The following is a 26,050-nucleotide window of genomic DNA, read 5'->3' on the forward strand; positions in this document are numbered from 1 at the left end:
ACTCGAATTTCAGAACTTTATTCTTCTACTAACAAAAATCATACAAAGACAAGAACCTAAAAATTAAAAAACAACCGACACTATGAATTCAATTCTGCATGGCTATGGTTGCTGGGGTTGCGGAGTTTGTCAGGGAGGAGACCAGGCACGGAGGGGCCTACGGCTTGGCAGGCAGCTGCGGCGAATGGAGACTTGGGACTGGAGCCGTGCTCTGCCACCCAGGGTCTGTTTCCTGTGCTGGCCAAGGTGTCCTGCCTGTGCCCGGGGCTGGGGGATCTGCCTTCACCCAGACCTAAGCCCCAGAGGGAAGGAGCAAGGAGGCCCGGGCCGGGTGGGTGGCAGTGGCCTGCTGCGGGCAGCCCTGACGGGTGCGCTGTCCCTCTCGGTGGCCAAGACAGCCCCTGGGAGGCTCCGCCCTTCCCCAGCTCCACAGGCAGGGCGGGTTCTCTCGGGCACCCGGAAGCCAGACAACCCGGCCTGGCCATATCCACCCCCTTCACGGACAACACAACCACCCCACCGGGGCGTTTAAATAAATAAATATGCCATACAGAACAGGAGGCACGGATTGCTGCCACGACCCACAGCTCGAGGGACAGAACAGGACCTACAAGGCGAGGCTTGAGGGTAAAGTGCAAATCTGTCGGGCCCTGGAAAGCAGAGGGCTCTGCCGTCCTACTGTGCGAGGCACGTGGCCCGGGCGGGGCCACGAGGCCTCCCTGAGGCGGACCCAGGGCTCGGCCCGGGCGGTCTCCCTGAAGGCTGGGGCGGAGGGGGCGCGCCACCTCGGGCGGGCAGTGCCGCTGCAGGGGGCAGCGGGGCGGCATCACAACATTTAGACTCTGCCCGTGGCACCGGGGTCTCTGCACTGACTGCGAACTCAGGCTGAGACCCATCGCGCTTCCAAAGCAAAGTGGCTGGGTTCCCACGAAAGGAGAAAAGCCCAGACTGAACACTACTGGTAGGTAGCCCACGTGACCTCCTCCTCCTGACACACGAGGCTCCTCCCTTCCAGGTGGCTGCGGCCCACAGCCTACCTGTGGGGTGTGGACGGGTGTGTCCCACGAGGAGGGGTGCGCTCAGGGGGCACGGAGGGGGCAGCCCCTGGCGCTCTGCCCAGCCCGCAAACATGCGACCGAGGCACCGAGGAGGCGGAGAAGCCTGCAGGGACCTGCGGCCGGGCCCGGCCTTCAGCCTCCGGCTCAGAGGGACCGTGTGCTTCTCCACGAAGGTTCGGAACGGGGTAGAAGTGAAATGTAACTAACACGAGACTGGACTACGCTGCTATGGACGGGCGATCCTGGAAGCTGGAGGTGGAGTCTGGGAAGGACTCTTGGTGGGCAGTGGCCATTCTCGGGTCCCAGCCCACCAACCTCAGTTTTGCCCTAGATGACTAAGTTTGCAAAGAACTCCCCCAGTCCTGCACCTGCCCTCTCAGCACTGCCAGGAACACCTTCCACCTAGAGGATGCCACGGCGTGGCACCCTAGCCAGTGGCAGGGCTGGGGGAAGCCACGCGGGACAGGGCGGCCCCCACCCCGGCGTGGCGTCTTGGTGAGTCTGAGCCTGGCTCCAGGCTGCTGGCACTGTCCTCGGTGTTGTCAGGCGTTACGAGTAGATGGTGATGACCTCTCGTCCACCGCCTCGGACCAACAGGACCCTGTTGAGCCCCTCGGTCAAGACCTCGAGAAACTCCATATCTGTGGGGCAGCATTAAGGCCGTACAACCTCACCTGGGTCACACTGAGGGTAATGCTGCTGATGACACAGCTTCGGTTAAGTGGCCCAGGCATCAGAGAAAGGTAGACCTGTGGGGTGGGGGAGATCTGGGGGCCCCAGGAAGGGGAGCGTCCTGGAAAGAGCAAGTAGCTATCGCTTCCCAAGGGTTAGGCGAGCGGGGGCAAGGACAGGCACCTCTCCAAAGTCTGCCACGCGACCAGACGGGAGGGGTCCTGGCACACCAGGCTGGCCCACGACCCCTTCCCTGCCACGGCCCCTGTGACGCACCCAGGACACCCCACTATGGCCTGTGGACTTGCCCCCTCAAATCTAAGGCCCAGGATCTCATGAAGGGGGACCCTCAGGACTGCCCTGGTGGGCACACAGGTGCCCCATTCTGGCTCAGGAACCCAGGCTGGCACCGGCTGCGCGTAGAGCTCGTGTCCCCTCAACCAACCAAACAGGGACCGGGTCTGTGTGGGGAGGCAGGGGCTGAGCTGCTCCTGGAGCCAGGAGAGGGTGCGCCAGACCCGCTAAGCCATCCGGTGCATGGTGGGCAGTCTCTCCCTCCGCTGCCGGGGCCACCTGCCGGTTGGCAGTTCTGTATGGCCTGCAAATGAGGTTCTAAGTACTCAAGCAGTCGTGGTGGGAATGAAAGGTTCTCCCCCCGCCTAGAGGTCTGCCCACTCCACGGGCATCCTGCCGGACGGTCTGTGTGCTAGTTCCCCAACCGGCATCCATTTTCGCCATCGAAGACTGCCTTTCCTTCGCTATCCGTAGCCCCCTCCTCCTGCAGTCTGTGCACCAACCAGCAACACAAATCAAGCTCTCCAGAGCCAGCGCTCCTACAGCCCAGGTCGTACTTCCTGGCCTCCGGCGGCTCAAAAGCAAGGGGCCCAACCCCCACCCCTCCCTGTCAGCCGCAGGATCCGTGCCGGTCGTAGGGCCAGGCCCAGACTCTGCCTGTCCCCACCTCCCAGGGCTCCGGAGCGATGCAAGGGTGGGCAGCGAGGAGTGAGATGACTGGGAGCCCCGCACCCCACCCCGTGTCAGGTCACCACGCTACCTCGGGGGCCTCTGGGCAGAAGGAACAGGCCCCGCCCCCGCCCCGCCCCCACAATCCTACCGGGCCCAGCAGCACCCTCACCCCACACCTCCCGTGAGCACTCTGCAGTGAAGGATACAGTTCTCATCGCCCTGCCGGTTTCTGGGGGGCCCTGGCATGTTCAGCAGGACGAGCTGGGCATCCTGGGACTTGCTGAGCACCACCCCATTGAGCTTCACGGCCGTGTGCATCCTCCTGACGTTGGACTGGTCCCTGCGGGAGGGGCGTCGCCGTGGGTGGGCAAGGCCTTGGGCCAGCCTGACCTGCCCACAGTGCTTGAAAGCGTGAGGAAGGCCGGGGTCAGACGAGTTCCCCGCTCGGAGGAGGCGATTCCACGCAAAAAATCATCTGCTAACAGCCGTGGAGGCCTACGGCATTCTAGAATCGAGCCTCTAAGCTGCCAAGCTTCTGACAACTGCACAAGGAAGCGGCGTCAGCTAGACACACCTGGCAAACGACACCTGCAGAGCTATACAAAGCAGCTGTCAGCTAGACACACCTGGCAAACGACACCTGCAGAGCTATACAAAGCAGCTGTCAGCTAGACACACCTGGCAAACGACACCTGCAGAGCTAGCTACAAAGCGGCTGTCAACAGGGGCAGAAGCAGAGCCAGAACACAGCAGCTGCCCAGGGGCCAGGGGAAGGACTGTGGACCCTGACCCCTCCCTGTTCACGTCCTGCCCCCACGGGAAGCACTGAAGTGTGAGCCAGCAACTGAGCACCCACACACAGGTCCGTGTCCAGGAGAGTCAGGCTCGCACCCGACGGAAGAGCAAGAGCCTCTGTGCTGGGGAGCGGTGTCCCGGCTCCCCTGCACTGTGTGCTCTGGGCCCTGTGTCCTTGCTGCCCTTCCCAGCGTTCTGGTGGTCAGACCCAGTGGTGGCCCCCCAGGCTGCAACCACTTAAGTGAGGTGATGCTGCAAATGTGCACTCCCGGCACACAGGTGCTTGGCTACCTCAGGCAGAGGCCTGACCTTCGGAGTACCCTCCAGGTCCTCCAGCAGGTGGCCACAGTGCCCCTCCCGGGATCCAGGGAGACCCCGTCCGACTCAGGAAGCCTCTCTGGGAAGGTCTGCTGCAGGTGCTGCCCACCTGGAGCACCTGCCCCTCGTGCTGCTGAGGGCATGGCGCCTGCTGGCTGAGGGCCAGCCAGCCAATCCAACCACACGATCTCAGATGCAGATCTCCTGAATGGGAACCGCCTATGCCTCAAACACAGGACAAGTAACAGAGGCTGCCATCTGCAGCCAGAGAAAGGCCCTGGGATCTCAGACCCATGCCCTTTCACCAACCCAACCCTTAAGCCAATACAACAGCTTGTAACTAACAGCCAATTACTAAGCAAAGACCAGGTCAGTGGGCTCTTTCTCTTTCGCTAGTTTAATTTGGTGAAATCACAGTTTAATTTGGTGAAACCACCATCCAGGAAAACAGAACCTGCTGGGTGCTGGTGGTGCACGTCTATAAACCTAGTTACCCAGGAGGCTGAGATCTGAGGACTGCAGTTCAAAGCCGGCCTGGGCAGGAATGTCCATGACACTCTTACCTCCAATGAACTTCCAAAAGTCAAAACTGGAGCTGGGTCTCCAGTGATAGAGGGAGGGAGGAGGGAGGGAGGGAAAAGAAAGAAGGAAAGCCGCATCCCTAGCTCCTGCAAAGGCCATAGGTCCCGAGCTTGTCCAGCAGCAGACCTAAGACGGCCTGTGTAGCACGCAGGCCTGTGGTGGGGAGGGCACAGGTGTGGACCTGGCTGCAGGAGGTTCCAGAAGCCAACTGAAGACGGTGTGACTGCCCGGCAGATCTGCATGCATGAGGAGGGACAGGCCCCCTGGACAGCTGACTCCAGTGACATTTCCTAGGCAGGGAGTCTAGGGCCGTGTCCACACAGCAGCCCGAGAGCAGAGCTGAGCAGTCACAGCTGTAGCTGGCAGCTAGAAGCCACCCAGACAGGCCAAGACACAGAGAGGGAGGAGAGACTCAGCACCAACACGCACATTAATGAGTGCATGTGCAACATGCACATAGCCGGTATACACAAGCATATGGATGTGCATACACACACACACGCACACACACACACGCACGCACGTGCGCGGACGCCCCCCAAGCGCCGTCAGAAGGAAGCACACCTCACACCCAGGCTGACTTCTGACTGAGCCAAGGAGGTCAAGCCCAGCTGCAGGAGAACCACAGCCACCCCGACCCCCACCCCACTCCTTCCAGCGCGCCTGTCCTCAGGGATCTGTGCGGAGCACGCCTGCGTCCTGTGTCAGCCCGGGCTCTTCTCCTGTTGTGGCTGTTCAGTTTAAACCCTTTGGGAGCATGTTCCAATTTATGGAGAAAAGCAGAACGCAAAGGTCCTGTATGCAGGAGATTCGTACGACCCCAGATAGGTCAAATTTCTTGGGGTTTTCCTGGTGTGAGCGAGTCGGGTGTGATCATGAAGTCACTAGCACCCAACTCTAACACTGCCCTGGTTGCTATCCGCTTGCGAGGCGAAAGGGCCAGGGCAGGGAGACACACGGACAAAGGGCCAGACAGGCCACAGTCTCCGTGTCTGCCCAGGAAGCCCCCTGCTCTTGGGATACCCTCGCCTGGGCCCCCAGCCCTGGAGCTCAGATGCTGACGTAAGGATCTACCCACACCCCCTTTCTGCTGGAGGTGGCAGGGTAGGGTGCGCTGTGCCCAAGGGATGGGAGGAGATGCACTCCGCTCCTGCTTCCTGTCAGAGCAGCTCAGGACGAGTCAGTGGGAGCACCTCCGAAGGCCATTTTGAGCGTAGACACCCTTGGCCACTTCAAGAAGAGCAGGGCAAACAGAACACTATACATGTACAGGGGAGTACACACAGAGCTGGGCACACTCAGCTGACACGCAGGGGTGCACACACACGAGGATGTGGAACACAGTGCTGTCTATGCACATACATATAGGCCCACGTGTGCAAGGCTGCACACACACAGGGCCACCCACACACAAGGCCATGCGCACGGAGTTGTGCATGCACAGGGACGTGCATATACAGAGCTGTACACACGGAGGGCACAGGGCTGCACACACACAGGCACGCACAGCAACTGAGACTAGGGGCAGCTCGGCAAGGTAGGTGGACTTACAGGTTTCCCCATTCTCTACACAGAAGAGAAGAACAGAGTGGTTAGTCCCAAGGTACCATACCCCAATGCACACCAGGCGCAAACAGCTGACCCCTGCCCTTCTCCTGGGATCCCACCCTAACAGCCCTCCAGGAACCCAGGCCTTCAGGGTCAGCCCCACCACCTAAGACCCACTAAGGAAGAGCTCTGGCCCTCCTAGGGCTCTGTCGACTGGATCAGCTCCCTCCACAGCCCAGAGCTCCTGGCAGCCAGCCCTTAAAGCCTTGGGCATTCTCAGCACTCCACCTAGGAAGGGCGAGGAGCTGAGTCTGCCGCAAAGCCGCACCCTTCTGAGCTGATGCAGAAGCTCTCTGCCGGGCACAGGCCCTGCCCTAACGGCAGTGGTACTAAGCAGACAGACAGCCTTGGCCCGGCTCCTATTCCAATGGGTCTACTGGTTGATGAGCCACCTGAAAGCTCCTCAGCGGGCAGTCAGAGCCTGTCCCCACCACAGGCCCACTCTCGGTGGGCAGTCAGACCCTGTCCCCACCGCAGGCCCACTCTTGGTGGGCAGTCAGAGCCTGTCCCCCACGGCAGGCCTGTCCCCACCACAGGCCCGCCCTAACTGGGCAGTCAGAGCCTGTCCCCACAGCAGGCCCACTCTCGGTGGGCAGTCAGAGCCTGTCCCCACCACAGGCCCGCCCTCGGTGGGCAGTAAGAGCCTGTCCCCACCACAGGCCCGCCCTCGGTGGGCAGTCTGAGCCTGTCCCCACCACAGGCCTGTCCCCACCGCAGGCGGGCTCTGCCGGGTTCTGACCCCACCTCAGTTGGGCTCTGTCGGGCTCTGTCCCCCAATGACCCAGTGGCACTCACGGCTTCAGGCTGAAGAGGTCTTTAAACCCAGAGGCACCCGGGTCCTTGTTCCTGTGCTTCTCTGCGATCAGCTTCTCCTTTGTCCATGTCATCTGCACTCTGTCCGGGGTGGAGGGGGGCCTGGGTCCTGGCGGTGGCCATGGTGTGAGATGCGGTGTTCCGGTCATGGATCAGCTGGGCCTGGCAGGGGGAGGCAGGACTTAGTAGTGCCACCCGCAGGAAGCCTAACGGTGTGCCAGGCCGTCCAGCGAGCCAGGGCCTGGTGAAGAGCTGACCAGGACCCTGGTCCAGGGTCCTCCACAGGGGCCTGGGCTTCCAGACTGATCCTGTGCTCCCTTCTGCCTCTTCTCACCTTCCTAACAGAATGCCCCGGAGAGGAGGCACCCAGAGCTGTAGGGACGTGAGGGGACACTGGCCGAGCGCCACTCCTGTGACATGGCTCCTTCGACTGCACCTCTCCCAGGGCTCTTGTCTCTGGGAGAGGCAAGGGGAAGCAGGCAATGTCTGAAGCCAGGGGCTGCTCATCCAGGATGCTGGAGGGAAGATGGACATCAGATAAAAGATGCGCCTCGGCAGACCAGACCAGAGACAGCAGGCCGGGGTTCAAGGCGGCAATCCCTGAGACTCCAGCTCCACGCCCGGCTCGTCCTGACACTGGCATCCTAGGTGCTCTAACGCCTGTGGTCCAGGCACTGGCAGGCTGGACTGGGCCAGGGCCAGTGGCAATACCACCTACCCAGACCAGAAAAAGGGGGAGGAAGCCTCAGTGGGTGAGCAGTCCGGTCAGAGACGCTTCTACACAAAAGCACTGTCATGTGCCAGAAGAAATGAGGCTTCCCGATGCTCTCTAAGCGTGGGAGGGGACCAGGGGTAACTTCTGGGTGCCTCCCACACTCTGCCACCTAGAGTCCGGGACTCCTGTAATCTCTGCTGGGGGGGATGGAGGGTGGGCACCACCTCGGTGTGCTGTCCTTCTACACAGGCCCCTGCACTGACCTCAGTTCTCATCCCCCAAACACATGACTGTGCCTGTCTTCCATTCACCCTTGGACACACAGTCACCGTGTTCTGGACCCTGGACACACACACACACAGTCCCAGTGTTCTGGACCCTGGACACACACACAGTCACAGTGTTCTGAGCCTTGAACACACAGCCTGTGCCCTGGAAGGGCCTGGGCTCCAGGTCTCTGCTCACTCACCTCTCTCTCCCGCTCAGTCTTAGACAGTTGCATCTGCTTCAGCATCTGGGATCTCTGCTCCATCATCAGTGTCTTTTCATAGGTGAATGCAGAAATATCATTCTCAACCTAGAAAGTTCCAAAGCACACACGTAAACAGCGTGGACGGAGACTGCCGTGTAGTCGCCAGGCGCCGTCCACTCCTCGCAGGTGGCCTGGATGCGTCCTGGGCCCCACGTCCTCCCTCACTGAAGTCGGAGCCTGGCCCAGAACGGCCCCCGAGGGCTGTAACACGCGAGGGGTGGTGAGATGTGACCTCCAGTCTCAACTGCACACTATTCCCGCTTGCAACCCTCCTCAGCCCCCTGACCTCAGCAGGAAGTGTGATGACAACACTGCCACCCAGCCCGACACGGGGCTGGGCGTGGAGGGGGCGTGCCTTTCCGGGATTGGCTGGGACACGGGGCTGGGCGTGGAGGGGGCGTGCCTTTCCGGGATTGGCTGGGACACGGGGCTGGGCGTAGAGGGGGCGTGCCTTGCCGGGATTGGCTGGGACACAGGGTTGGGCGTGGAGGGGGCGTGCCTTTCCGGGATTGGCTGGGACACAGGGTTGAGGGGGCGTGCCTTTCTGGGATTAGCTGGGACACAGGGTTGGGCGTGGAGGGGGCGTGCCTTTCTGGGATTAGCTGGGACACAGGGTTGGGCGTGGAGGGGGCGAGCCTTTCCGGGATTGGCTGGGACACAGGCGAGCCTTTCCGGGATTGGCTGGGACACGGGGTTGGGCGTGGAGGGGGGTTGGGTGGGGAGGGGGCGTGGCTTGCCAGGATTGGCTGGGACACGGCTGGGCGTGGAGGGGGCGTGGCTTGCTGGGCTGCAGAAGCTGTGGCTTCAAGAGGCACCTGCTCACAAATACCAGGTGTTCTCTGCTTTGGGGTGAGCTCGTGACCCTCAGAGGTGAAATCACAGAAAACACTCTCCTGCCATTCCCTGCTCATTACAACCAACAAATACCATCTGTAGTCACCCATCCAGGGCCATTCCAGTCCCCAGTCCACATCCCGGCTGTGGGGGGGACGGAGGGCAGCACTGACCAAGGCCCAGCAAGGGCCTGGGCAGCCCACGCACGGGGCGGGTTCGTGGGCATGGCGGCATCACCAGCTGTACGGGACCTGCTTTCCAGCCACAGGGCCAGCTGGCAAAGCCTCATCTCCTCCAGGGAACGTTCCAGGCAGCTTGCTCCCGCATCACAAAGATGATTTCTAATGTTACTTGTGCGAGTCCTCACACTAAGATCTAGAGAGCAAGTCTGCAGAGAACTGCGAGGGAGAGCCACTGAAAGCAAGTCCTCAGGCTTGAAACAACGAGGCTGTCCCAACACAGATGCACAGGTCCAAACAGCAAGCCTGGGGCTTCAAGAGACACTCTCCAACTGTGTGTGCCCAGATGTGTGCATGCCTCAATAGTGTGTCCCCGACTTATGCAAATGCTGTGGGGGGGACGGGGGGTAAAGAGACACCACTCCAGATGAGCAGGGGCAGTCAACAGCTCTGCAGCCCAGGCCAGGATGGGACCTGGTGGTTAAGGATGCTGGGACACTGCCTGCACAAGCCCAGCGTGTGGGGACACTGTGCACAAGCCCAGCGCGTGGGGACACTGTGCACAAGCCCAGCGCGTGGGGACACTGTGCACAAGCCCAGCGCGTGGGGACACTGTGCACAAGCCCAGCGCGTGGGGACACTGCCTGCACAAGCCCAGCGCGTGGGGACACTGCCTGCACAAGCCCAGCGCGTGGGGACACTGCCTGCACAAGCCCAGCGTGTGGGGACACTGCCTGCACAAGCCCAGCACGTGGGGACACTGTACACAAGCCCAGCGCGTGGGGACACTGCCTGCACAAGCCCAGCGCGTGGGGACACTGTGCACAAAGCCCAGCGCGTGGGGACACTGCCTGCACAAGCCCAGCGCGTGGGGACACTGTGCACAAGCCCAGCGCGTGGGGACACTGTGCACAAGCCCAGCGCATGGGGACACTGTGCACAAGCCCAGCACGTGGGGACACTGTGCACAAGCCCAGCACGTGGAGACACTGCCTGCACAAGTCCAGCGCGTGGGGACACTGCCTGCACAAGCCCAGCGCGTGGGGACACTGTGCACAAGCCCAGCGCGTGGAGACACTGCCTGCACAAGTCCAGCGCGTGGGGACACTGCCTGCACAAGCCCAGCACGTGGGGACACTGCCTGCACAAGCCCAGCGCGTGGGGACACTGCCTGCACAAGCCCAGCGCGTGGGGACACTGCCTGCACAAGCCCAGCGCGTGGGGACACTGCCTGCACAAGTCCAGCGCGTGGGGACACTGCCTGCACAAGTCCAGCGCGTGGGGACACTGCCTGCACAAGCCCAGCGCGTGGGGACACTGTGCACAAGCCCAGCGCGTGGGGACACTGCTGACTGCACAAGCCCAGCGCGTGGGGACACTGCACTGCCTGCACAAGCCCAGCGTGTGGGGACACCGTGCACAAGCCCAGCGCGTGGGGACACTGCCTGCACAAGTCCAGCGCGTGGGGTGTTTTCAACTCCATCACTATCAAGTGGCACCTGACCTCCCTCCCCACAGAGCAGCAGAGGAACGCACCATCTCTACGACTTCCACCTCCGCGCTGATCCTGAGGTGATACAGAAACGTCTGTAGGTCCTTCTTCATCTGGATGCTGTTGTCGTCCACCTGGGCCACTGTGAAGATGCGCATCCGGCACTTCCGCCACACCTGGAGGAGGAAGGGGCGTTCCAGCAGGCCCCCCCCCACAGGCCCCCAGCCCAGCCCACACCTGGAGGAGGAACATTCCAGCAGGCCCCCCACCCCCACAGGCCCCCAGCCCAGCCCACACCTGGAGGAGGAAGGGGCGTTCCAGCAGGCCCCCCCACCCCCACAGGCCCCCAGCCCAGCCCACACCTGGAGGAGGAAGGGGCGTTCCAGCAGGCCCCCCCACCCCCACAGGCCCCCAGCCCAGCCCACACCTGGAGGAGGAAGGGGCGTTCCAGCAGGCCCCCCCACCCCCACAGGCCCCCAGCCCAGCCCACACCTGGAGGAGGAAGGGGCGTTCCAGCAGGCCCCCCCCCCAGTGCTGTGCTGGCTTCCTGTCTCAAGCCCCGCAAGCCCCCCACGCCCTCCCTTCCTGCCCTCCCCCCAGTCCACTGCACGGCCACCTTGTGCTGGCACAGCAGGAAGGGCAGCAGCATGAGCATGCCCCCGTCATGCACGATCCACCACACGTCGATGTTCCCCTCGCTGAAGCGCTCCTGGTTTTGTGGGAACATGTCGATGTTTTTGGCCACCAGCAGGGCCTGTTGGGCCGCAGTGGTGTCACGGACAGTGTCTGTGGGGAGACACAGGCGGGTCACTCGAGGGCAGGTGTTTGTGGGGAGACACAGGCGGGTCACTCGAGGGCAAGCGGGAGAGCAGTGGGGTCACACAAAGGTCCTCCCGGGGGCAGGAGGATGGAAGGCCGTGTCACCAGCTCCCCCAGACTCCGGTGCCCGCAAGTCACACCTGAGGGAGCACTTCCTCCCCCAAAGAAGGCAGAGCATGAGGGAGAAGAGGGCGGGTTGCAATCTTTCAACGGGGCCTGTTTCTGTCCAGCAGCAGCTTGTCCAGAGCTTTGGCAGCACTAAGCACACATTCCTAAGATGGCACCGGTTAAAACAGCACACAGGCGCCCACACACTTCTAGTACACCCACCAACGAAGTTCTTCCAGGAGAAAGGGTTGTCTGCCTGCTTCCAGGACTTGGGCCAGGCCATGAGCACCGTGTTGTGCTTCATGCCTCCAAGGCCGGCTGACTGGATCAGGTGAGATGTGCCGTCCCGCAGATTGGAGGAAACGACCAGCTGGCAGAAGCCCTTGGTCTTCTCTGCACCCATCAGAGCCCGGATGTTCTGCAGGAGAGGGGCAGAGTCAGTGCGTGGCATCCTGGAGGGAGACGGCTGCTGAAGAGTTGTGAGGAGGCACAACGGAGTGCAGGAGACTCGCAGAACACACGACGCCCCGTGCCCTTTCCAGCCATGGGTGTCCTCACCAAGCCACCCACTGCGCTTCCAGGACTTCTGGGGCCACGTGCTGTTCAATCCGAACAACAAAGACACAACTACAGTGAGTCAAATCCTTCAGCCCTTCTAAAGAAGGGCTGCATTTCCAAGGATTCCAGGAAGAAAGTACCAGATAAGCCATAAGATAATGCTGGTGGCCAACATGCCCCTTCCTATGTCCCTTCTTCTACGGCTGCCAGGGAAGCAGCCTCCACTGAGCAGCGAGGCTTTAAGGGAAAGCTGGACACACCACGACCCGTGGCGTGGAACGCTGGCCTCGAACAGCCAGGCATGCAGGTCTCCTTGGGCACAGCGCCTCTGCCATGAAGGACAACCGCCCTGCTGGGTTTCCCACCCACATGGGCAGTAATCTCTAATTCTCTTTCAGGGCAGGAACACACTGCCATTGTTGTGGGCCCACGGATACCTCATTTCCACGTCCCTCGGGCCCCGTCGGGTGCTACCAGTGCCTGGCTCAGGGTGAGGATGGGGAGAAGGGATTGACCCAGTGACCCTGGTAAGCCGACGCGTTGCAGCACGGTGAAAGGCTGAGATTTCAGGCAGAAGAGGAAATGGTGTGGAGATGCAGGCCACAGAGGGGCACTGCCACCAGCCCAGAGACCTCTGGAGTCCCAGAACTAGAAGTGGAGGGCTCGGCACGTGGCCCTGCCCACGCCGCCATCAGAGATGCTAATGTTGACGTCAGTTACTGTCTGTGGGTGCGAGGGGCCTAATCTGGGTGTCCCTCCAAAAGCCACAGGCAGCTCACACAGAGGGCTAGGCCACTTCCTGCCTCCTTGTCACGATTTCAGTTGCTACACCGTCACCTTGTGGTGTCATGATGACACAGCTTACTTCTGCAGTCACACACACACACACACACACACACACACACACACACACACACGGCTCCCGATCCCGCCTCGCCCCTCCTGTCACCTCCTACCCCTTACTCTTACTCCTTGGTCACCTCCACTGTCCACTTGGAATACACAGGGCCAGCACCAGGCATGCATGTCCAGTCCAGCATGCAGACTGCTTCCCCAAAGAGCCCACAGGTGAGTGGTGCGGCGCGTCCAGGGGGCAGGTGCTGTGGAGACGACACCACTGCCCCAAGCAGGAAGGAGTAAGAAGTCCCCACCGTGGAGGAGCCGTGGAAGAAGGCTGTTCAACCCCCCTGGGTGTGACCGCCCTGGCCACAGGAAGCCCACTCCGTAGGGTAGACCAGCATGTCAGGGCTTGGCTGGGCACAACCTAGAGAGAAAGGGCTCAGTGTGCTGCCCTTCCCGGACATGGCCAAGTGCCGCCCTTCCCAGACAGGGCCAAGTGCCGCCCTTCCCAGACATGTCTCTCCAGGTTCTGGGCACCACACCCCTGGCTCTGCAACTGCCAAGGCTGCAGCATCCTCACACTAGACAGAGGGAAGGCCACCGAGGCCCAAGTGGCTAAAACACTGACCACGTCCTCGCACAACTGGACAGAGGGAAGGCCACGGAGTCCTGACAGGCTCTTGAGTTGCCAAGTCAGTTTCTTTCTTTTTTTTTTTTTTTTTTTTTTTTGCCAGTCCTGGGCCTTGGACTCAGGGCCTGAGCACTGTCCCTGGCTTCTTTTTGCTCAAGGTTAGCACCCTGCCACTTGAGCCACAGCGCCACCTCTGGCCTTTTCTGTATGTGTGGTGCTGAGGAATCGAACCCAGGGCCTCATGTATAGGAGGCAAGCACTCTTGCCACTAGGACATATTCCCAGCCCCCAAGTCAGTTTCTTATAGAAGATTTTATGACTTAAAAGGTTCCTCCAAACTGCTCTCATTTTTATTGCCAGCTTGTACTTGAAATGGCTCCAATAGCAACGGGGCCAGACCTGAGTCTGAGGGGCCCCTGGGGCTTCTTCCTGCCTTTGCTGACAATGAGCAACTGCTCCAGAGACAGCCATGGCTAGCTCAGACCCTCCAAAGGCAACTCAGCTGAAACACACTGCGATTCAAATCCTCCACCCTGTGTGGGATACAGCTCAGTGATAGAACACTTGCCTAAGCATGCATGAATGAGGTCCTAACTCAGGACTGACAAAAAAAATACAGCCTGGCCCTAAATTAGATACTGTAAAGTGACTGGGTACCAGTCATCCTAACTATTTAAAGGCTAAGAATAGAAAGAGAAGGTTCCAGGCTAGCTTGGGAAGAAAACATGAGACCCTTTCTCAACACATTGGACACAGAGTTAAGTACCCATCATCCTAGCTACAGGAGAAGCTTGAGATCAGGAGCCCTGCAGTTCTGACAAGCCAGGATGAGAAGCTGAGATCATCTCCACGGGAGATGCTGGTGTCCACCCTAGCTGTGACAGGAAACACAGAAGAGGGGGACTGTGGTCCACGGAAGACGCTGGCGTCCACCCTAGCTGTGACAGGAAGCACAGAAGAGGGGGACGGTGGTCCAGGGAAGACGCTGGCGTCCACCCTAGCTGTGACAGGAAACACAGAAGAGGGGGACTGTGGTCCACAGAAGACGCTGGCGTCCACCCTAGCTGTGACAGGAAACACAGAACAGGTGGACTGTGGTCCAAGTATCACCCAGACAGGAAGTAAACTCTATCTAAGTGACCGAGACCGCCTTCCCCCTTTGCAGGGGTCACCCAGGCAGGAGCAGGTGCAGGTCCCTCACGCCCTCACCCACAGGGAAGCCCACGACCCCCACAGCTGCAGAGCGCAAGTACAGGGAGGGGCGGCGAGGCAGCGGGCGCAGCGAGGGCCGGAGGCCCGGGGGTGAGGCCGGGCAGCGGGGGCCCCCCGTGGCCCGGTCCCCCAGCGTCCATCTTGGCTTGCTGCACACCGGGCCTCTCCAGGACTCACGCCAGCACAATTCAGTTGCCCACGCTGTCTTTGACAGAACAGAGGCAGCCGCATACCAAGACTCACTTCAAGAACTCAAGATACAGAACGCTCCGGTCGGCCCGCAGGAGGCCCTGGTGGTCCACGCCCTCCCCAGCCCTCCCCCCCACCCCTGCGCCCAGCCCGCCGACCTCCTCGGCCCGCTGTGCTTCGGCGTGCTTGTCCAGGTAGGTGCCCTCCAGCACGGAGCCCACGATGGTCAGGCCCTTGCCCGCCTTCAGCTGGGAGGTGAAGGACAGCAGGCGGGGGTGCTTCACGCACTGCTCCGCGTCCAGGTTCAGCATCACCAGCACCTGGGGCCTGGGCGGGGGGGACACCAAGGAACCCCGGTTAGGGAAGGCAGCCAGACGCAGGGCTGCCGAGGCCTCGGGCCCCAGGCTCCAAACGCCAGTGCTCCCCTCCGGGCCTCCTGAGGTGAGGCAGGGCCCGCTGCCTCCCGCAGCTGCAGGGCTGGCACCTGCCTCCAGGGACACCTAGCCACACTGCCAGAGGCCTGCTAGGACGCCATGACTGCTGCCTGGCGGCTGTCTCACTGCCCGCCGAGGCCCTAGGAGGCTGAAGGCCAAAGCTGGAGAGCAGCGCTTCCCAGCGGGCCTCGGCCTCCTGGCGCTGTCCTGCCACCGGGTCTGGGCCTGAGCACTCACCTCCAGTTCTTGGTGTGAGGGGGGCCGTGCTCTACACGGAGCAGGGCATAACGGGCGGCGTTCAGTGACAGGCCCCTGATGCCATCGCCCCACTCCTTCTCAGCGCTGTGGGGGGACAGAGACAGACGTGACCACTGAGTCCAGCAGTGCCCGAGCAGTGTGCACCTGAGAGGATGCCCAGGGGTTTCTGCAGACCCCAGAGAGGGGCGGCTTCCTCCTGCAGAGCACTGGCCACGAGGGGCAATTCAGGCGAAGGACAGGGTGCTGTGAAAAGCGGTGACCTTGGACAGAGCTAGCTGAGTGTCCAGACCTACCAACAGGGAGAGGCCTATGCCCCCCCCCAGGGACCTGCAGGGAGTGCCCCCCCCCCCCACCATCCACCAGGGAACTGCTTCAGAGGGCTTCAGCTCTGGGTCCTCTGGGAACGTAGAGAGCAAGCCGCCGGGCCATGGAGGTGGGCACGGGGTCAGGGAGAACAAGAGCCCGTCAGCTCACAGAGTTGCTTTGAAGGCACCGCGCCAGGCTGCTCTCAAGCTTTGGGATGGGCACCGGATGGCCCCCAGAGGCAGGGTGGGCAGGGTGGGCAGGCTGCGGGGACAGCGGCATGCGGAAGGGGAGGGAGGGTGGGGAGAGGGCAGCCACGAGCAGCGGGGCGGGGCGGGGAGTCCCTCCTGCTCTGACACAGCTCTGGCACAGGCCACTCTGGCCCAGGCATTCTTTCTATACAAGGTATTTGGACTTTTTGGAAATTCGGAAAAAGTCCCCCAAGCACAGACCATAAAACACCACAGATGTTGCCTGCAGATGTAGGCACGCGTGTTAATAAATCCTGACAGCCCGTGCTCTCAGCTCTCAGGCTGCAAACCCAAGCCCCGGGTTTGGGGGTGCTGACCTCGCCGTGGGAAGCAAGGAGGAACTCTGACCCCACGGAAGCGCCGTCGGTGCCGCCCAGGCCCAGCCCCCGTGGGCTGCCTTGTCTGGGTGAACGCGCTCTGCCACTCACCCTCGGTACTCGATGTACTTGTAGATGCAGCCGGCGATGAGCATGGCGAAGAGGGCATAGTACCAGGAACAGATGAACATGAGGGCGAGGCACAGGCTCATGCCCAGGAAGGACAGGGTCCTGAGGGACACACGGCTCAGACTCCAGCCGCGTGGCCCTCCTCCAGCATCTAAGCACTGAGTCACCCACGTCACTTCTGTCCTTAGGAAAATCATCCTTTGCCTGACACCTGGCCATCGGGCTCGTGCCCGCTCACGCCTGAGATCTGAGACCGGTGGGACCCGGGACCAGGGCCCCGCCAGTGGGAGCTGTAGCTCCCGACAATGCTGGATGCTGGCTCCATGCTCCAGGCAAAACACTAAACAGGTTCCGTCTGCCCACAGATGCCCGATGTCTGAGGCTCAACCCCAGGCCTGCGCTGGGGTCAGAGGCCAGGCACAGATTTAGAGCCTCCTGGGCCTCACTGGTCTAGCCCGGGGCTCCGGGCTCAATGGCAGCCAGCCCTGATGACAGCTGGTACCCTGGCCCTTTGGGCCTCCTCCCCAGCAGACCGCCGGCACCAGGGGGCCTTACCAGTGGTAGTACTTAAAGCGGGGACGCCAGTTGGGTGTGCGCAGCAGAGTCTGCACCGCGCAGGCCAGGTTCACAAACATGTAGCACATGAGGAAGAACCTGTGGCAGGACAGGCCACGTGAGTCACGTGAGTCACACGGGTCACACAGTGTCCCTCACCTGCTGTCCTACCCATACACTGTCCACCACCGACAACCCCACCCCCATCCACACTACTGCGCCCCCTCCATAGTTTCCCTGTCCCTCCAGACTGGCTCCACACAGTGGCCCCAAGTCCGGGGCCTGTCACAAATGACCCTAGGCTACACAGACAGCTACAGGCCCCGGTGCGGTGGCCATCCAGCCAGCCACACCAGCTCCACCTGGGCCAACAACTCTGGTAAGTGACCACCCAGCCTGAAAGACTGTGTGTTCACTGGGAAGCTCAGGGCCCGGGAGGGCAGGGAGGGGCCTTGTCCTCCCCCTCCCCCTCCCCGGACACTCACATGGAGAGGATGGGTGCCACCGCATCCAGGGAGGCGATGAGAATGCCGGTCTCGCAGATGAGTGCCGTGAGCAGAAGGGCCCACGTGGGCTCCCCGTTGGCCTTCCCATGGCCGAACACCTGCAGGACAAAGGGAAGCGGGGGGCTGGGCGGCCGGGTGCCTCCCTGGGAGGTGAGCTGCCTGACCGATTCTGCCCAGGAAAGTCTCTAAGGTGTGGGGCTAGGAGAACCTCATTCTCCTGTACGTAGCCTACCACCAGACTGCACACAGATAGAACCAGGAGGAAAACCCAAAAATGAAGAAGACAGGCTCAGGAGAACCAGCGCTGCTGCACCTAGATCTGAGACCTCATTTTCCAGAAGAAGAAAAAACAAATTTCTGCTATTTAAGCATCTGACCTGAGGTACTATCAGAGGAGCAAGGGAGCCCCTGTCTCCATCAACCCTCTCCAAGTGCAGTCCAGAAAGCCTCCGTGCCGGCAGGGGGCTCGGACGAGGGTCCCTGGTTAACAGGCCCGTGACGCCCGGGAGGCAGCATCTGCAAGCCATTCAGGTGGCTGAAGCTCACGGGACCCCAGAGAGGCAGAGAAGAACTACCCTCAGACAGATTGCAGTGAAAACAGTAAAAATACAGAACAAGGAAAGGATGCTGAGGGCTGCAGAGGACAGGTGAGCTTCACACAGCAGCGAGCCCACGAGAACAGACCTCCACCAGAACCGAGAGCTCACCTGCAGGAAAGGGACGATGCCATCACGGGCAATGGCCTGCAGGAGGCGGGGTGCCCCGGTCAGACTCTGCAGTCCTGCGCCACAGGTGGAGAAGAAGGAGCCAATGACGATGACCCAGGGAGACGGCCAGGCCAGCATGCCGATGACCAGGTTTCCCTGCAGGGCTTCCCCAAACCTGCAGGTGCAGAGGGAGCCATCAGCAGTTTCTAAACTGAGCTGGAGACGGAGGAAAGTGTCTCTGTTCCCAGTGCAAACCCCTGGGCCAAGGGGAAAGGGAGATGAGGACACGGGACCGGAGACTGTGCCTGACTGAGGCCCCACGAGCTTGGTCAGCACCCTGTGGAAAGGCTTTGATATCGCCCTGCTCTCACAAGTCCTCTGGGCACCAGAACGCCCTGGTCCAGCCCAGGTGGGTCTCACCTGTCACTTTTTTTTTTTTCTTGGCCAGTCCCGGAGCTTGAACTCAAGGCCTGAGCACTGTCCCTGGCTTCTTTTTGCTCAAGGCTAGCACTCTGCCACTTGAGCCACAGCACCACTTCTGGCCTTTTCCATATATGTGGTGCTGAGGAATCAAACCTAGGGCTTCATGTGTACGAGGCGAGCGCTCTACCACTAGGCCACATTCCCAGCCCCAAGCCCGTCACTTTTGTGAAGACAGCATATCCATGGGTCTCGAAGCTCAGGTGTCCTCACCAATGGGGGCCCCAGGACCCTGGAAGCTGAGGTTCTGATGAGAAGGGCTCCTCAACTACAGCAGAGGCTCGCGAGTGTCCTTCCCACACCTGCCCTGTCGGGCATCCACTTTGCTCTGATCAGCTCCCCGGCTCCAGGATGGAGCGGTGCCACCTGATCCCCTCGGTCAGGCAAAGGGCAGCCTGGCCCAGAGCCTTCAGCCCAGGGATGTGAACTCCCCAGGCGAAATGGCCCTCGGAAAGCCGGGCCGGAGCGCACAGCCTGGCCCAGAGCCTTCAGCCCAGGGATGCGAACTCCCCAGGCGAAATGGCCCTCGGAAAGCCGGGCCTGAGCGCACAGCCTGGCCCACTGGCAGCACTGCCCCGAGAGGCACGTACTTGTCTCGCAGCACGACGCCTTCGATGCAGGCCCCAAAAAGCACTATGCAGGAGAGATCTGCAGCGAAGGTCAAGGAGGGACAAGTCCTGGGGTGAAGGGACAGCAGGGGAAAGCTTCGGTAGACATGTCCCAGGGTCTGTGAACCCATCCTCTTGCTGTGCCCAGACCAAGCCGGTGCTTGACTTCCCACACCACAGCCTCATCTCCAAGTGTCAGGGGTCCCGAGACCCACTGCTGTGCTCCCCCCTCATGCGCTCAGAGCACCCCCCCAACTCCACTACCTCCTCACCTCCAACCCCCCACATCTCCAACCCCCACATCTCCACCCCCCACATCTCCACCCCCCCCACATCTCCACCCCCCACATCTCCACCCCCCCCACATCTCCAACCCCCACATCTCCACCCCCCACATCTCCACCCCCCCCACATCTCCACCCCCCCACATCTCCACCCCCCACATCTCCACCCCCCCCACATCTCCACCCCCCACATCTCCACGCCCCCACATCTCCAACCCCCACATCTCCACCCCCCACATCTCCACCCCCACATCTCCAACCCCCACATCTCCACCCCCCACATCTCCACCCCCCACATCTCCACCCCCCCACATCTCCACCCCCCCACATCTCCACCCCCCACATCTCCACCCCCCCCACATCTCCACCCCCCCACATCTCCACCCCCCCACATCTCCACTACCTCATCTCCACCCCCCACATCTCCACCCCCCCACATCTCCACCCCCCACATCTCCACCCCCCCACATCTCCACTACCTCCTCATCTCCAACCCCCCACATCTCCACCCCCCACATCTCCACCCCCCACATCTCCACTACCTCCTCATCTCCAACCCCCCACATCTCCACCACCCCATCTCCACCATCCTCTCATCTCCCCTAGCTGCAGCCAGAGCCTCAGGTGGCCAGAGGTGTGTGGCCTATGGCCTGATCCCCAGTGTGTGTGTGGGGGGGGAGGGGGGTCAGTAGGAGCAGCTCACTGAGTAACACAACGTCTCCTGAAATCTCAGCTTCATAAAAGAGACGGCAGCTAGTGTCTGCCACACACTGTCACGTGGTGGCTGTTATGAATGCTGGCCGCTCAGGTTGTATGCATGACGTACTATCACACATCCGATCACGAGGAACCTGAGGGGCTGCCAGCGTGGGGGAAACGCTGTGGTCAGGACCGACTACCCCAGGAGAACCTACAGCCGGGGTCTGCACAGGCTGAGGCTAGACCCATTCCTCCAGCACACGAGTCCTTAAGGATACAAATGAACGACGTGGTCACAATGGCCAGGATGGTGCCCGTGGGGATGGACTTCTGCGCATCCTTGAGGTCGCCAGAGCGGTTGGATCCTGCCATGATACCTGCAGAGCAGACCAAAGAGCCAACAGTGCACAGCAAAACTCAACCGTGGCAGTCAAAGGAGTCCCAACCGCAGCTGAGGGGACGGGGATAGAGTGAGACTAAGACACAGACAGAGACAGAGCTAGAGCAAACACCAGAGACAGGACAAGACGGACACACGGAGACAGAGTGAGACTAAGACACAGACAGAGACAGAGCTAGAGCAAACACCAGAGACAGGACAAGACGGACACACGGAGACAGAGTGAGACTAAGACACAGACAGAGACAGGACAGGACGGACACACGGAGACAGAGTGAGACTAAGACACAGACAGAGACAGAGCTAGAGCAAACACCAGAGACAGGACAAGACGGACACACGGAGACAGAGTGAGACTAAGACACAGACAGAGACAGGACAAGACGGACACACGGAGACAGAGTGAGACCAAGACACAGACAGAGACAGAGCTAGAGCAAACACCAGAGACAGGACAAGACGGACACACGGAGACAGAGTGAGACTAAGACACAGACAGAGACGGAGCTAGAGCAAACACCAGAGACAGGGCAAGACGGACACACACCCGAGGGGACAGACTGAGAAGAGATGGGATAAGGTGGATACACAGACTGAGATGATACATGGAGAAGACACAGGACAAGACAGACAGACAGAAGGGACAGATGAAGAGACAGGACAAGGTGGACATACAGACACAGGGGACAGACAGAGACGCTGGGGAGAAGAGCTCACCTGTGACGGAGGGGAAGTAGATGCCGACCAGCAAGGTGAAGTAGGTCATGATGTCAGTGAGGACGTACGGCATCCCGCTGGGCCGGCCCTCCTCAGGCACAGGCACCGAGGGAACGCCCTTCTTCTCCACAAATGCCCCCTTGTCTGAGTATGTGCCCCACAGGTTATCTGTGGGGAGAACAGGCCATGCTAGAAGCCTCCTCCGGGGATTCTGAAATCTTCTCTCCCAGCCTCGGGGTGGCTTGCTCTTTTCCCATGGCTTAGAGGACACCTGACTGGGGACGACATCTGAGAAGCCACCTTCGCAAACCTCAGTGTGAGGTTCTGGCATTGAAGGGCCTCGTGCGGTGCAGCCATCAATGTCCTGCAGTCCACAGTGCAGGCCCTGGGCAGCCTTACAGCGCTGCAGAGAGGACAGGCCCTGGGCAGCCTTACAGTGCGGCAGAGAGGACAGGCCCTGGGCAGCCTTACAGCGCTGCAGAGAGGACAGGCCCTGGGCAGCCTTACAGTGCGGCAGAGAGGACAGGCCCTGGGCAGCCCTACAGTGATACAGATAGGACAGGCCCTAGGCAGCCTTACAGTGCGGCAGAGAGGACAGGCCCTGGGCAGCCTTACAGCACTATAGAGAGGACAGGCCCTGGGCAGCCCTACAGCGCTGCAGAGAGGACAGGCCCTGGGCAGCCCTACAGTGCGGCAGAGAGGACAGGCCCTGGGCAGCCTTACAGTGCGGCAGAGAGGACAGGCCCTGGGCAGCCTTACAGTGCGGCAGAGAGGACAGGCCCTGGGCAGCCTTACAGTGCGGCAGAGAGGACAGGCCCTGGGCAGCCTTACAGTGCGGCAGAGAGGACAGGCCCTGGGCAGCCTTACAGTGCGGCAGAGAGGACAGGCCCTGGGCAGCCTTACAGCACTATAGAGAGGACAGGCCCTGGGCAGCCCTACAGCGCTGCAGAGAGGACAGGCCCTGGGCAGCCTTACAGCACTATAGAGAGGACAGGCCCTGAGCAGTCCTGGCCAGTCCCAGGGCAACCTTACAGTGATACAGAGAGGACAGGCCCTGGGCAGCCTTACAGCGCTGCAGAGAGGACAGGCCCCGGGCAGCCTCAAGAGCCATAGAAGTACCTCAGGGACCTGTGTACAGGCCACCCCCTTGGCCTCCACTCAGCTACATCCCTTTGGCCTCCCAAGAGACTCAGGGGCCACCTTCTCCTGCCATCTTGTCCTGCGGAGGGCTAGGTGCCTGCCCCCTCCTGCCCACACAGTCTGGACAGAGTCCTCAGCCACCCACTGGTGTCACGCAGAATCCCAACCACACACATGAGTGGACAACCAGGGAACAAGCACTTGGGTCCTCTGAGAACTATTCCTTTCCTAAAAATGTCAGGGCAGTCAGTGGGAGCCACACTTCCACATCACAGGGAAGTATGGGTGAGTAAGGCTAGTCACCGCCTGAGGGTTACGTTCCTGTTCACCCACCCCCCGCACCGTTACGATATCACAAAACAGCAGCTCTAAAGCTGCTGGCTGGCCTGGCACCCCTGACTTGGGTCACAGGGGCAGGCAGGGCCCTCCTGGGCTGGTTGGCAGTGCTGGGAGGTCAAGCTCGGCCTTAGGTCCGGCTGGTCGGGAGCCCAGGGCTTAGCCAGGCAGGAGCCGCCAAGGCCTTGACACACAGCTTCCACCAGGGCAGAAATCCCAGCCGTCCCCGGCAGAGACCAGCTGGTGCTCACCCAAGAAGACGCCGCTGGCCACGCCAGGGATGCCCTGCACCTCGGTGACGTTGTTCTGCACAAAGTACTCGTCGCAGGCAGCACTGAGACTGGAGCCGTTGCAGAAGAGGCCCCAGAGGGCGGTGGTCACCGTCCCGTTGCTGATCACCTCCACCTTGGCACAGACGTTGAAGCTGCGTCTCGACAGCGTGCGGTTCCCCAGCAGACAGACCCTGCGGCAGGAGGGGGCGGCTCACCCCAGCAGCTTGGACTCCCGTGAGGCTCGGAGGTGCCACCCTGCGCCCAGGCAGCATCCAGCCAGGCCCCTGCCGCCTTGGGAGGGAGCTCCGGCCCACGGGCCTTCAGCCTCCTCTGCCATCCCGGGGCGCTCTCGGGGAGGAGGGGCTGGAGTCTCAGTGGGAGTGTTCCCCCCCCCCCCCCACGCGGGACCCAGGGGGGCTGAGGCTCCACACAGTGAGCAGCCACCTCCCTCTCAGCCACAGAACCACGAGAGGATGAAGAGAGCTGAGCCTGGGAAGGACGGGAGCCGGCCACACGGAGCTCAGCCACCTGAGTCACCACACGTGGGGCCTTCGCTGACCTCCCGTCCACACAGACGCGACCGGGCCTGCCACACAACGCCGAAACCACCCGCAGGCCTGATCTCCTCAGCCAGCTTCCATGAAGGAGCCCCGGGAAGGAGCCGGTCCAGGAGGCCCCTCCCCCTCCCCCTCCTCCCCCCCCCCCCCCAGGGAGGGCGAGGCCGACCCCAAACCTCCCGGGACTCACGGGATGTCAGGCGGGTCGAAGGCTGTCTTGATGACGCCAGCGTAGATGGCCAGGATAGAGAGCACCACGCAGGCCAGGAAGACCAGGGCCAGCTTGTTGACGTACTTCACCCCCACGAAGACCACCACAGCCATGAGCACCAGGGTGCAGCTGCCGTAGACGCGCATGTTGTGCAGCATGGCGGCTGCCTCGCCACCCGCCCCCTCCGCCTGGAAGATGGCCGCGCTCGGGGAGATGTAGGTCTGCAGGAGGAAACCCAGCTGTGGAAAGCCCGGAAGACACGGCTGCCCCGGCCCTGGCCCTCCCGCCCCCCCACAGCCTTCCCCACGCCTGGACGCTGTCACCCAAACCCAGCCAGGCGGAGACGGCCGCACGCGGCGGTGAGATCTTGGGGCAGTCACCCGGGAGCCAGGGGCAGAGAACCCGCGAGGAAACCGCTGCACACACGCTCACCAAGAAGATCTCGATGGTGCCCAAGATGTACATGGCCCCCGCAAATGTTGTGCCCAAATAGAAACAGAGGCCAACAGCCCCTCCAAACTCGGGCCCCAGAGACCGAGAAATCATGTAGTAGGAGCCTCCGGCTGCAAACAACACCAGGAGAGAAGCGGATCAGGATGGGCCCTGTACAACCAATACTGTGCACCTAGGGGGAGGAGGAGCACTGTCTGGGTGTCCAGGGGGGAGGAGGAGCACTGTCTGGGTATCCAGGGGGGAGGAGGAGCACTGTCTGGGTGTCCAGGGGGGAGGAGGAGCACTGTCTGGGTATCCAGGGGGGAGGAGGAGCACTGTCTGGGTGTCCAGGAGGAGGAGGAGCACTGTCTGGGTGTCTAGGGAGAGGAGCACTATCTCTGTGTGTCTAGGGAGAGGAGGAGCACTGTCTGTGTCTCTAAGGGGAGGAGCAACACTACCTGTGTGTCTAGGAGGAGGAGGAGCACTGTCTGTGTGTCCAGGGCAAGGAGGAGCACTATCTCTCTGTGTCTAGGAGGAGGAGCACTGTCTGTGTGCCTAAGGGGAGGAGCAACACTACCTGTGTGTCTAGGGAGAGGAGGAGCACTATCTCTGTATGTCTAGGGAGAGGAGCACTATCTCTGTGTGTCTAGGGAGAGGAGCACTATCTCTGTGTGTCTAGGAGGAGAAGCACTGTGTGTCTAGGGAGAGGAGGAGCACTATCTCTGTGCGTCTAGGGAGAAGAGGAGCACTATCTGTGTGTCTAGGGAGAAGAGGAGCACTGTCTGTGTGTCTAGGGAGAAGAGGAGCACTGTCTGTGTGTCTAGGGAGAAGAGGAGCACTGTCTGTGTGTCTAGGGAGAGGAGGAGCACTGTCTGTGTCTAGGGAGAAGAGGAGCACTGTCTGTGTGTCAAGGGGGAGGAGGAGCACTGTCTGCGTCTAGGGAGAGGAGGAGCACTGTCTGTGTGTCTAGGGAGAGGAGGAGCACTATCTCTGCGCATCAAGGGAGAGGAGGAGCACTGTCTGGGTGTCTAGGGAGAGGAGGAGCACTGTCTGGGTGTCTAGGGAGAGGAGGAGCACTGTCTGTGCGTCTAGGGAGAGGAGGAGCACTGTCTGTGTGTCTAGGGAGAGGAGGAGCACTATCTCTGTGCGTCAAGGGAGAGGAGGAGCACTGTCTGGGTGTCTAGGGAGAGGAGGAGCATTCCCTGGGTGGGTCTAGAGGAAGAACTCGCTCTATAAAGTACAGTCTCAGCCCATCCTCAAATACCACTCAGAAAATGCTTGAAGTACGCCTGTGACTAGCTTTTGGAAGAGAGGCTGAGGCTGAAGGACAACAGTTCAAGACCACCCTGAACGACATAGGACGTTCCTGTAGAGGGCCTGCATGTGTGGTGCTGGGCCAACTCTATCAATCCGCCACCATTTCCAAAGCCAGGCAGGGGAGCAGGGAAGTTGTTTCACAGCCGTCTGGAAAGCCCTTGTGTGGCTGGTGCCCACAGCGTCCATCCCAGCTGGCTGATCTTGAGCTCCGACCCC

General features: G+C 61.2%; 1 protein-coding gene across 1 annotated transcript in view; it reads right to left on the reverse strand.

Moving 5' to 3' along the window:
- Positions 1-26,050, reverse strand: part of Slc12a7 (solute carrier family 12 member 7) — a 46,617-nt gene continuing 20,567 nt past the window's right edge. Inside the window, 21 exon segments of the mRNA XM_048368118.1 lie at positions 1-1,472; positions 1,512-1,699; positions 2,903-3,036; positions 6,795-6,914; positions 6,916-6,974; positions 7,997-8,104; positions 10,609-10,740; positions 11,181-11,350; positions 11,714-11,909; positions 15,080-15,248; positions 15,593-15,697; positions 16,596-16,715; positions 17,169-17,267; positions 17,654-17,772; positions 18,382-18,556; positions 19,452-19,509; positions 20,731-20,829; positions 21,570-21,737; positions 23,297-23,508; positions 24,065-24,306; positions 24,518-24,648. Of these exon segments, the coding sequence (XP_048224075.1) occupies positions 1,608-1,699; positions 2,903-3,036; positions 6,795-6,914; positions 6,916-6,974; positions 7,997-8,104; positions 10,609-10,740; positions 11,181-11,350; positions 11,714-11,909; positions 15,080-15,248; positions 15,593-15,697; positions 16,596-16,715; positions 17,169-17,267; positions 17,654-17,772; positions 18,382-18,556; positions 19,452-19,509; positions 20,731-20,829; positions 21,570-21,737; positions 23,297-23,508; positions 24,065-24,306; positions 24,518-24,648 (2,708 nt within the window). The 3' untranslated portion in view covers positions 1-1,472; positions 1,512-1,607.

The sequence above is a fragment of the Perognathus longimembris genome, chromosome 19 (assembly GCF_023159225.1).
Source record: "Perognathus longimembris pacificus isolate PPM17 chromosome 19, ASM2315922v1, whole genome shotgun sequence".
NCBI lineage: Eukaryota > Metazoa > Chordata > Mammalia > Rodentia > Heteromyidae > Perognathus > Perognathus longimembris.